The sequence below is a fragment of the Rhagoletis zephyria genome, unplaced genomic scaffold (genome assembly GCF_001687245.7).
Source record: "Rhagoletis zephyria isolate East Lansing unplaced genomic scaffold, Rhagoletis_zephyria_1.1 Rzeph_scaffold_08929, whole genome shotgun sequence".
Taxonomy (NCBI): domain Eukaryota; kingdom Metazoa; phylum Arthropoda; class Insecta; order Diptera; family Tephritidae; genus Rhagoletis; species Rhagoletis zephyria.
The window spans coordinates 6,856-20,334 of record NW_016166008.1 but is presented as its reverse complement, the minus strand read 5'-3'; the positions used below and the strand labels follow the sequence as shown (position 1 = coordinate 20,334).

The 13,479-nt window shown below is 36.8% G+C and overlaps 1 protein-coding gene across 1 annotated transcript; it reads right to left on the bottom strand.

Moving 5' to 3' along the window:
* Window positions 1–11,245: 11,245 nt before the first annotated feature.
* On the bottom strand, window positions 11,246–12,036 carry Archease (protein archease). The gene is made up of 3 exons (XM_017631562.1): window positions 11,830–12,036; window positions 11,735–11,759; window positions 11,246–11,670 (listed from the first exon to the last, which is right to left on the bottom strand). Exons 1-3 carry the CDS (start codon window positions 11,882–11,884, stop codon window positions 11,280–11,282), a joined length of 471 nt encoding a protein of 156 aa, XP_017487051.1. The 5' UTR covers window positions 11,885–12,036; the 3' UTR covers window positions 11,246–11,279.
* Window positions 12,037–13,479: the final 1,443 nt, after the last annotated feature.

Below are 13,479 nucleotides of genomic sequence, written 5' to 3'. Positions count from 1 at the left end.
GCGCCCACTATATAGCGAACTAACTAGACGCCGCTCTAAAACGACATTTTGCAAGAGCCAATCATCAACTTTACTAGTTCTGGCCTCATGAATGCCGTCATCGGAAGAACTTCAGCTGCCTCTAGAAATCAGCGCTCTGGCGCAATTAAGATCTGGATACTCCACAATATATTCAAGCTCGACCCAATATAGTATATGTGTGCACATATATCCGGCTGGTGAAGGCACCCAAAGCCAAATCAACACACGATATCTGCTTCTCCATACGTAACCGGAACGACTCAGATGTAAACCTTCCCAAGGACTGTCAGTTCAACTGATGCCACAACACGATAACACTAACAATCTCTTCACTTGCCTCTTTAAACCCAGAGAAAAACCCTTTCAACTGCAGAGGATAACCCATAAATATTCAAAAATAAACTATTTCAGCACTAGCATTCTCTAAAAACGTGCTCATTTTAGATGCCTCGACCTGTCGGAGTGTGACGTTCTGACAAGTTGTTGTTGTTTTAGCAGCATACAAGTTCCCCAAAGAGTTTTTGGGGAGTGTTGCTGGAGTGACAGTCCTTAGCCAAATATAAATCTGGGTCGTTCCGGTTAAGTAGACCCGACTGTCGTGGGAACGACGTTCTGCCAAGTCTGTAGATTCAACCACTGGTTCCAACTAGTCCCCGTCTTTGCCCCCAGTGCTACCGGCGAGCGCTCTACGGCCCCTATTTTGTTGACAACTGCGATTGCGTGCAAAGGTAACACCTAAAACGTGCCATCGACTTGACTTCCTAGTTGAAGCCTGACCTTCTTCGTCCAGGTGGTGAAGAGGCTCGCCGTTAATTTCGTTGGAGTGTTCAGCTCCTTGCAGTGAAGAAGCGGGAATGTTCGTTGAGTTAGCCATTTACTTTTGAGCAGATGTCATCAATTCTATTCCTAGGCGCCGATATCGCGCAGTCGTCAGCGTATGAGGTCAGGGAAATTCCCTGAGGGAGCTTCGAAATGTAGAAGATAAACAATAAAGGGGAAGGGGCACCACCCTGTGCAACCGCTTGTTTAATTCTTCTAGGTTTTGAGGTTTGACCCCGGAAGATTTCTGACGATGTCAACCACTCATATAATTCCGACCACCGTTTGAGTCCCTGTGTAGGAGAGGAAGTCTAAATGTTCTCTAGTAGCTTGCAATGACAAACGGTGTCAAACGCGACAAGTTCAATACTACCTGGAAGGAGAGAGCCTTGTGTGCCGTCTAACTTCACTTAAAATTAGGATCATCTCACTTCGATAATTTCTGCAAAGGTTGATCTCCGCACACAGACTGAGGCATAGACTTTGCTTGGAAAAAGTTTGGAGGTTCTCAGGAGTATCGAAAACCTCAGTCTGTTTGTTGTAATATGAATTCGCCGTATCATTTTGAAATAATTGTCTTGGCAATATTGTCCGGTGTAAACCCTAAGTTAATTGGTTCATGAGATATAAGTGACTAAGGGCCGGTTGCTCAAAGCCTGGTTGACACTAATCACCGGTTAACATCGTTATCGACGTTTTCGACTCCATACATATAACACGGTGTCGGTAACGTCGATAACGATGTTTAACCGGGGATTAGTGTCAACCAGGCTTTGAGCAACCGGCCCTTAATGTTATTCCTAACATTGAAAAATATGGCATTCGAAACATCTCTAATACATATATATCGACGCCTCCAAACCATGCTACGCGTTAACTAGTCATGGTGCAAACGGCCCTAACTGCAGGTACATCATCAACATCGTTATCGACGTGATCGACTCCATAACATATAACAGGGAGTTGATAACGATGTTTAACCTGTATTTAGTGTTAACCAGACATTGAGAAACTGGCCCTTATCGACTCCCTGTTAGGGCCAGTTTCTTTATGGGCCGTTTTCACCATCTCTGGTTAACACTAATCCCCAGTTAGACATCGTTACCAACACAATGTTATTTGCATGGAGACAGTAACGTTGGTAACGATGTTTAACCTGGAGGATAGTGTTACCCAGAGATGGTGAAAAATGGCCCACAGAGAAACTTGGCCTACCAGGAAGTCGATAAGGGCCAGTTTCTCAATGTCTGGTTTAAGTACTTAATTACTTGTTTAAGTGAATTCTAATGAATTTGAAAGTATTTTTGGTTATTTACACGTGTGAGTTGAGCGTGTTTACATACAAAATAAGCAAAAACTTACAAACAAAATTTGGAGGTTATGTTGAAGTTTACAGAAGTTACCATTTTTAACTAGAAAGCGGTCCCGGATTTTTTTAATGTTACTCTCTCGCTCTGAGCGAATTTTTATTTTTTGACAGTTTTACTAGTTTTAAGCTGAAATTAGTCAAGAACACAGAACGTATGCTTAAACGCAGTCTGTATACGCAGAACTTTGTCGATTACTGGAGCCCTCAGTGTTGCTTACTACAGTGTTGCCACTCATCAATCTCTTTTCATAAACTTACCTTTTCAACTACAATTTTTCGTGCTATAATAGATCGTAGCTAAATATAAAATACTTAGTTTTCAACAAAAAACCTTATTTAATAGTAAATTTCAAATATTTTAAACGTATTTTGAATAGGAAATTATAACTTTCTTACCATCTGCAAAACTGACGAAGTGCAAACCATCTATAGAAGGAAGAAATCAGCTGACACAGAAAAATCTAAATTACGCAGATTTCTGCGCTACGGACTACAACTACCGAAAAATTCCACGGTGTTGAGATTTCATTTAAGCTGAAATTAGTCGAGAACGCAGAACGTATACTTAAACGCAGTCTGTATACGCAGAATTTTGTCGATTACTGGAGCCCTCAGTGTTGCTTACTACACTGTTGCCACTCATCAATATCTTTTCATAAACTTACCCTTTCAACTACAACTTTCCTTGCTATAATAGTTTCTAGCTAAATATAAACTACTTAGTTTTCGACAAAAACCTTATTCAATAGTAAATTTCAAATATTTTAAACATATTTTGAATAGGAACTTATAACTTTTTTACCATCTGTAAAACTGACGAAGTGGCAACCATCTAAAGAAGGAGAAATCAGCTGACACGGAAAAATCTAAATTCCGCAGATTTCTGCGCTACGGGCTACAACTACAGAAAAATTCTGCGGTGTTGAGTTTTCATTTACATGGCGCTTTGGTAAGACAGATCGTGTCAGCTGACTCGGGTTTACGTACCGGTAGGTTTACGTTCTTGACTAATTTCAGCTTTAGTCCGAGGAATACGGGATTGCACATTTTGCGTTCAACAACTTTTTCTGAAAATTTTCTCTTGTTCTCAAGTTTACTCTCTATTTTTCTTTTACGCTCTCGCTGCAAGTACTTACTGGAAAAGTTGTTGAATGGACCTATTTACTTTTTGCCGTTTCGCCCCCGCCCCCCTTTATATTTAATTCGAATTTTTACTGTATACATACTATGTCCGCTTTCGAATTGTCTCTGTAATTTCTACAATTCTTCTTTCGCTTTTTTCCGTCTATATTCTTGTTGGTTTCAATTTTGTTAAAGCAAAGTATAGAATTTATTGTTGCTATGATTTTGGCGATCTTCGGAATAACTTTTATTTGCGGTGTTTGCTACTGGAGTTGGATTGAAGCAATAGCACTTCGGCTGGATGCGTCTTTCATACTTATCGATGTACATGTATCTTTGCATGGACATACATATATGTACATACATATAAGACAACGCGGCAAAAGTCCATATAAAATTTTTCAGAAATGTGTGTGTTGTACATACATATGTATATGTATGTATGTATGTACATAAATATATAAAAATGCAACCCACTGCAGGGTTGATCACCTGCTCGCCCAACTGTTATCTAGTCGACACTTTATTATGCTATCATGTGAATTTTCCGGCATTGTCCGCAACAATTTCATTGCCCCGCATAAGTACAAGTTGGGACGTTTAGGCAAGCGGAGCACCCTACTCTAAACACATTTTTTCCATATTCGACTGGCCATGAATTTATTGGAATTTTTCATTTGGTCATCAGCATATTTTTACCTTCTCAGCACTATCAAATATTTTCATACACGCCACGTGTAACCACTAAATTTACACTTTTCCACTATCGCCACACTTCGCTAACGATTTAATTTAAATTTTATAAAAAAATTTAAATTCTGCGAATGCGATGATGCGCTTTCGGCACTTTTCGGACGACGATAGTTGACAAACAGCGCTATTGTTGGCTGACGGCGAGCTTTGCAGCGGTGTTGGCAACGACGACGTCGACAGCTCCAAAGACTGCGATAGCAGCCGCGCCGACGACGTTGCTGTTTCTGGTAGTATACAGTGGCGCAAGCACAAGGAGGGCCTAGGGATGTTGCGATACTATAAAAGTATCGAATCCAGTATCAAATGATGTATCAGAAGTTAAGTATCGATACAAATATTGGTATCGGTATCGGAAATAAAATACCGACATTTTCCTTTTTATACAAAAAATGTTTTACATAATATGAATGATGCAGTTAATTAAAATTAATAATAAATCTTTAACAACTGCAGTGCGTAATAAACAACATATAAAAAATGGCTCGCTTTCATCAGAAAATCAGTAAATCTTTCTTTAAATTACAGATTTTTCAAACAGACGTGGCATTTAACCGAGCGTTTGTTAATCTTGGTAATATGATTCCATAGTTTACTTTTATGCGTAAAAACAGAAAAAGAAAAATAAAAACAGGTTAATGCCATTACTCTGTATATCGCCGTTCCCATCACAGTCAGGTCTACGTAACCGGAACGACCCCGATTTATATCTGGCCAAGCACTGTCACTCCAGCAACACTCCCCAAAAACCCTTTGGGGAACTTGTATGCTGCTACAACAACAACAACGCTGTATAACGTCACTGGATATGCAAAAAGGCGTAACAACATAGTAAATGAAATGGAAAAAGTCGTGCCCAATATTTTAATTTTTTTTGTTTTTAAATTGATGTTGTGATTCGATGAAATCCATCATATACATACATTGAGATCAAAGAGTTACTTTTGAATTTTTGATTAGTTATTACTTTTTGCACTTCAACGATGCATTTCCGGTGACGATATGTACTGTGTTTATTCGGTTTGAATACATTACGGTGCCATAAAAGTATTGATACTAGTATGTATCAAATTGGCATAGGAAATAAAATAACGCGCGAACGATAACATAGTCACTAATTAGGAAATATACTTAAATATAATTATTGGAACGATATGGCTTGTTTGAAGATGATACGCTACATTAAGTGGTATCGAAAGAAAATACCCATAATATGGGTATCAATAAATCGAATACCGATTTATCCAGTATCGAAACAAAAGTATCGATACCAAGATTATATCAGTAGTATCGCAACATCCCTAGGGCTAGCCGAAATGAACCAACCGAGCGCGCACTGAAAAAACATTCGAGAATTGGAGCCGTGGCCATTATGGAAATGTGTATTAGCCGCTGGCCAGGCAATTCCAAAACTATTAGCGCCAATAATTTAACCAATTTGCGTTATCATACCTGCCGAGAGGAATTCGAAATTATGAAAATTCCAATATAAATTTTGTGCATATCAGCTGCCTAAATATGTGCATGCATCATGCATGTAGTATCCAACGCCCGCAACAACCCCACCATCGCCGGTAGTCCCGGTTGCGCGCAGTCACACATACACACATATGTAGGTATACTTCTATGTACATACATATATACATACCTTTGGATCTGATGCACAAATAGGCAATCGAACTTAAAGCAAGTCGGTTCGGCCATCTACAAGTATTTTGATCAATTGCACTTAAAATTCGATTTTTTAAACTTTTACTATTTTCGCAGTAGTAATTGAATTTTGCTCAAATTCGTACATAAAATTCTACTCTTCAGTGAACAGTTTCCTATTTTAACGAGCTAGTTGCGCGTTTCCACTGCAAGCGAATAAAATCCACCAAAATTGGCTGACAGTTGTTGCTGGTTGGTCGTATTATATTCCTCTTTGTGAACTAACCGTTCACTCACTTCTCCCCTACACATGAACAAAGTTATATACACATGTACTAAACACGTTGATGTTGGCGTCAACGGCAAAGTCAAAGTCGCGCAGTCGATACTTCGCTTGGTGTGTTTGTTCTTGTTTTTATATTTTGTGGGGCCGGTAGAGGAATATAACGAAAATTTGGAATTCCACATAGCACCAGGGCGCGTTGCCAGCCGCTGCCATTGCCATTCTACACTTAGGAAAATAGCAACAAAATCAAAAACCACATATAACAAAACCAGCAACAACTCCAACCAGAAAAAGGTACGAAATAAATTTGTTCGTTCATCGGTGTTGTTGGCTCCGTTCACTATTCAATGTTCGCGTTTCGCTTTCGTCCGTCCACCACAGCTCGTTCTTTTAAAAAATTTTCCTCGTGCCTACATTGCCCCAACTAGCAAATTTACACTTTACACCTATTGCTCCACAATTCATATGTGCAATTTCGCCTTTCACAGGTCTTACCTATCAATCTCGCTTCAATTAGCTATTGAAAATATAGCCAGGAAACTGTAATTAAGAAAGTACATAATTTTGCACGCATCGGTTGGAATGATGTGCACACGAGCAACTCGCCGATGTGCCGCATTTCCGGAAGGTGGTGGCGAAGTACGGCCCAGTTTTGTAACCAAATTCACACTTACCCAATATATTTTGAGGAATAGGCGATATACGCACCTCAGGCTAATATACTCCCACAATTTGCAGCGTTTAACTTAACACTTCCTGGTTATTTTCTAATTTTATTCACTACAATTTCAGCTTGATCCAACACAATTCACATACCACGCTGCCACCAAATTATTGCTGCTGATTCTGCTGCTGCTCTATATCTTCTGTCACTGAGACTGTGCTTCGCTACGGCCTCTGCTGCTGTTGCTTCATCGCTGCTTTTGCGTATGACTCTGCCCGCGATGAATTTTCGAAAAAACCACAATAACAACAAACAGTGCATTATTGTTGGCATTCGAGCGTTTGTTGTGTTGTTGTTTACATTTTGACACTTGTCAAATGTAAATCGTTGTCGGAAAAGCAACTGCGTCCATTTCATTCATACAATTCACTTATGGCACACGTGCGAGCGAGATAGATTATGCACAATCACCGGTTGCATCCCCTTTGCAGCACATGTGCTAAAGTGAGTGCCCCACTGGTATGTGGAATTGGCTTTGGCGAAACAACACCGGCTGTAAAACAGCTGTAAAAGCGAACCGGCGCGTATGATGTATGGAATAACGAGCAGAATTGCAGAGCAACGTTTTGCATGCAAAAAAAAAAAAATACAATTTAAATGGATAATTTACATTTTTTTTTCAATATTATCAGTTGAAAACGTTTGCTAAAGATATATGTAAATGCATATGTACCTACCTCGATAATGAATTAATACCGGCATGCGCTAGCTATAGACTGCAAATGATGGTATGTGTATGTCCTATGTAGTTTATAGCGGGCTTGTAGCGGCTCTTTGATTTTCCTTTAATAGAAAATAAATACTTTTTAACACCAAGCATTTGAGCTTACCTACGCTAGTTTGCTATTCAAAATAAATTTTAATTACTGGTATTAAATTTGATTTGAACCTATTCATCCATATATTCTGCTGTCAAAAAGCGCTTCGTGCCGAAATGTAAATATTTACGAATGACCAGCTCAAAAGGGATGAGCAAATAATGGCGAAAGACGACAGCTGACGGATGAATCGCGTGAACCGGTTTGGGATTTTTGAAGACACGCAAAGAGAGATGAAAAAGTAATAGATTTTGTTGGGTTTGAGGAATTGCCAAAGCGAGTTTATTAACCCGATTATGGAGCATTTATTGAAATAAATTTAAAACATTTGAGCATAACAGAAAATAAGATAATTATTTGTCAAAAACCAAATAAAAGTTTTATTTCCTAAATGATAAAATAAAAAATTCGAATTTAAATAAAATAAATATAACTACATTAATAAACGACAGTAAAGTGAAACGAAATAAAATGGAATAAAACGAAAAGAAAATATTTTAATTGACTTAAAATATAAAGAAAAAAGTTGAACTTGAACAGCTGTAAGCTCGAATAAAATAAATATTTATTTTGGGACTCTTAAAAACATATTTTGTACAGCAAAGGAAAAAATCGTTACATTGAATATAATATAATATATATTATATATATATAATTAATATAATTATAATTAATTATATATATATATACATATGTGAATATATATATATAATATATATATATATATATAATATAATATATAATAAAATAAATATTTATTTTGGGACTTAAAAACTGGGATCGAACCGTAACATACGTTATCGTATTACTCGTCACGTAAAAACATATTTTTCGCATTATGACATACGTGAAGGTACTCTTTGTCTCATTCAGCTTATACTGCCTGACGTATCACGTAACTTTCTTTCGTATCGCTTTCGATCCGTGTATGGATGTTACGATTCGAGCCCTGATTTTGTACAGCAAATGAAAAAAAATCGTTACATTAAATATAGAAGGCTCACATGTGGTTGCTGTTGTAAACTCTTGCTAAGCCGTTTAAAAATCTGTTAAATGTTTACTAATTAATTCTACCGACTTTATACAAAGCAGGATTTTCGAGAGGCTTATGTATATACATACATACATACATACATAGGTACATACTTTCGAAGTTCGTTATTCGCTACGATCGGATTCGAACGCCAATGAATTGTGGAATTCATGTCTCGCTCCCCTTTTTAGCATTTTTTTAACTCTAAAATCGGAGCTAAAAAAGGGGACGCTAAATATACGCTCTCTCAGCTTAGTTATGTACGAAGCTAACAACTAGCTGATGCCGCAGCAAATGTTTTTTCACTTTGTCTTATTACCTTATTTGTTGAAGCTTGGAGGAGCATTTATCACGTCCACACATACACATGTAAATACATATGTATGGCCCCAAGCCACAAAATTGGCGGGAAGGTTGGCTTATTAATTTACAAGCGCTTGCGAACTTGGTACCAATGGCACCCCCATACATATATTATGAGCCATAACCCAGCAAACATTTGGAGTCATAGATGCATCTATAAGAAGTTCTATTTCAGAGGATTTATGCTCATAATGTGCTCATTTAAGAGTCCGAAATGAGCGTGTTTCCCTTCCTTCGAAGGTCGACTTATATCAGCTTAAATTCATAAATCAAATGAGCCCCAATACGAGTCATATTGGCCTCATATACGTCTCATTTTGGACTATGTTAAGACAATTTTTGGCCTCATATATGAATCATTTCAGACTCATAACTTGGATCATATATGACTCCTAAAAGATTCATATACATGAGTCACACATTTTTTGTTTTTGAAACTCATATTTCTTACCCAACTAGGACTTCTTTCGGACTCGGACGCTCAGAAAATTTTTGTGGGGAGCACACGAATTATCAACCTTATACACACATCAATAGATATAAAAGTTTATGATAAATTACCTTAGTGCGTGGCTATTGTTAATACATATGTGCATATTTATTACTTTGCGTACATGTCTGTCATTTACTTCAATAGTGTCATAGTAAAAATTACTACATATTTTGGTCTAGTGAGATGCTGGTAATCGATACAGCTATGAAATTTTTGCATAACATAGAATAAGAGGTAGCGGTAATTTCTGCATACTCAACACAAAATTTATATTTTTTGGATCATGACTCTTTTGGAGTAAATGAGCGATATGCGCAAACATTTTATGGCCTCTAGTTCCTATGCATAAAAGTACTTTTTGGCTTATACATATGTATGTACACACTATGTTCGTACATACATATATTTTAAACTTATACTCGATAAATATACTTAAGTGTCTACATATATATGTATGCACATAATATACGTATTAGGCCTTATCGCGAATTTCATGTGAACAAATATTCCCAAAAATTATAAAGCAAAACAAAAACAATTTTTCCCAATTTGTTTTTGTTTTGCATGTTAAATTATGGGAACGATTTTTTCACATGGAGTTGGCAATAAGGCTAATCATGTACGTATTCTGATATTACTCGCTTCGCTAAAAAAATGGTTTCAAGCCATTAAGAGTTCAATGATCTTCCGAAATCTACGCAGGCATAATCGTATTGCAATTACTTTTGTGTTCTTATAAAAGGGATGCAAATTTATATTTCTAAAATGCATTGATGGAACTTTGCAGACCATTCTGAGAATTGAAGCTACCAACGCTTCACAGCGAATACATATGTACATATGTATGTACACTCACTGCATAGGATTGCGAGTATTTTTCACATTTTATGTTAATGTAAATGCGGTGTGTAACCATTTTTCTTCCCTGAGAAAAACTGCATTTCATCCCTTATAAGATTTTTTGTTGCTTTTTTTTATTTGTCCTGAGGATTTTTTTTGTAGTTTAAAGGAAGGCTCAGGCTCCTAAGTACAAATCTCGCCAGAAAGTGAGTACTTTAGATTTGTGCTTAATTTCTCTCAAAATCATAAACAATTTGTTTAGAAAGTTCATACGCTATAGCTAATAGATAATAGATTCGAATAGTTTGGACTTCATATTACTAAAAAAAATATACTTTTTATGCTGGATTTCCACTACGCATTAAATGGCAAAAATGACAAATGACAAAGTCGGGCATTAAAAAATTATCGTGTCATTACATAAAAAAAATTTCATTAAGTTCATTTCCACATGGCATTTTTTTAAATGGCATAATTTGTTTGTCATTTTAATGCCTAGTGGAAATTCGGCATTACTGTATTTAAAAACACTGGTTAACTTAAGAACTCACATTATCATCCATTAGATTAGATTGAAACGCAACTCTCAAGATCATATAAAAAATTTGATATCACGATTACATTACCCCCAGGCACGCAATATTTTATATCATTTAACATACATACGTACATATTAGCCGTTTAATTTGAAAGTGACACAAGTATTTCATGCTGTTAATTTACCTGCATCTCAACTCGTCTGGTATTTGTTCAACTTCATCGGTCAAAGGTAAAAAGTTTCGTCATTCGTCTAGGACGGTAAACCAAATTACAGATGCATTCATTTAGAAGCAAGCAAACATTTATGTACAAAAGGTGGAAATGACATAGGCTACTTTCAAAATAAACTACTCGTATGTTCGTGATTAGTCGTACCTAACTTTTTACAAGTCCCATAAAAGAAAATTCTTGTTTTTATAAGGCGTCCATCGAGCTCCAACTCCCCATATCTTCAAATATCAATAATAACAAAAATTTCAAAATGATTTCGCTCGGGTTCCTGTATCACTTGCATTGCCGAATAGGTGATCGCTTTCACTTCAGTACCTTGTGGATGTTTGCCAATTTCGAAGGGCTCACCATAACAACGACATTCTATCTCCAATTCTTCCAAATCGAATTTGGTTATTTCCAATTTTTTACAAATAAGAAAAGGTTCAGCGGAGAAGAGGAACAACAGCTCATCGAGAAAATGAAATAATAAGCCTTCGACATCGTCACCTTTTGCTTCAATTTGAAAACAATGCCCCACAGTGACATAAGCCAGATCAGTCATATAGCCAAACATAGCCATGCCGCATTGCTCGAAAGCCTCTTGTAGCGTGGATCCCCAGGCGTGCAATCTGCAAAGATATATATATATATATATATGTGTAACCCTTCATTGCAAAATATGCATTTACTCACTGCACATCCGCTGTGTGGTCTAGATCTGTAAGAGATATAGACAATTTCATTAAAAACATGGCTAATGCTTTGAAGACGGCGGCTGCAGTGCTTACATTCGTATTTGATTTCCGGCAGCATGAAGTTCTCTTTACTGAACTCAACCTCCATATTGTTTTGTTATTTTAAATAGCTTAGTTGTTTACTTTCCACACTATTTATGGTGAAATAAATAAATTTTAGCATTTACTATTTGCAAAACGCGCAATTAGTCACCTGTGCGTTTTTGTTTTGTTTTGGTCAGTCAGCTGTTTGCGAAAAGAAACGCCAAAAGGAACATGTGTTTGTACAGGTAATAGATGAGATACAAAACGATTGTATAAGATTAGGTCTGTTTCTTTACTCATAATTATCCTTAATTAATTATCAAAGCAAAGAAGGTAAATTTATAAGGGACAATTCGCTGAACTGTGGCGGGTGAGTCTAGAAGGTTTCGCGGCGATAAAGAACGTTCAAGAGGGAGGGATCGATGATAGAAATCAAGGCGAATTTATACAAGGCGATGTTGTAAAGTCAGCTGCAAGGCGAATTAATATAAGGTGGTGTTACTAGCTCAGCTGATTTTGTGTATGTGTTTCGCCGCATGGCTTCTGATATCAAATTGAAAAATTTTGTTTGAATTTCTACACACACTCTTAGAGATTTTGACAGTTTATGCCGCCAAAGCAAAAACAAAATACATGTAAATTTTTGTTTTTGTACTCCTGCTGTCACCTTATATTAATCCGCCTTGATCAGCTCATTATTTAGCCTTACATGTATTACTTTTACTGATTTGACACACCCACCCATCAAAAGCAAAAACAAAATACATGTAAACTTTGGGGCGAACTGAGATTTTACATAACACCCGCAATACTACTGCACGCTTCTCTTGCATCAAAATGAACGCTTGCTCTCTCAATTTTTGTGTGTTGGATAATTTTTTGTCGTTATCGAACACCACCCAGTAAAAATTGGCAAAATCTACTACAAATTTTTGTGTTGTCGAACGCAACTAATAACAATGTCATTCATAAACACATGCGTATATCGGCCCATACATAAATACGAGTTTTTAAAATATCTTAAAATATATTATTTCATCTTTCATATTGCCAAAGAACGTAAATAATAAAAAAGGGCGAATTCGTAAGGATCTATTGATTTTAGATTGTTCCGTTTTACGTTACGTTACGTGCATTATAACCATTTCCCATGCAATAGACAATTAAGTGACAATTCACTCCGTTCCGTTACTTCCATTATAACCCAGGCAATAGTCGCGTTAAAATGTCAAACGAGCACAAACGTCAAATCGAAATGTCACGCAACACAGATCTTGGAGTTCGAGTTAGCTTTTTACGCACGACGTTCAATTTCGGTTGATCCCATATAAGTTCAACCCTGCGTGAGTTGAACGCAAAATCGCCTCGTGTAAACACTTTTCAAATGAAACGAGCAACACCAATAGTTTCCGTGTATACTACCCTGCCCATCTTTAGTTTATACACTTTGAAATATTTTTGCTTCAAATTTGTATGAACTAAAAGTGTGAAGTGTATGAACTAAAGGTGGGCGGGTTAGTAAACACAGTATAAGCGGGAAAGGTAAATCTATTGAATTTTGTGTTATTCGTTTTTTTATGCATGAAGCTATTTTTCTTGTGATACTGTTTTGTCTCTATGTGCACACTCCCCCTAATTATGTATGTACTTATTTGTTTC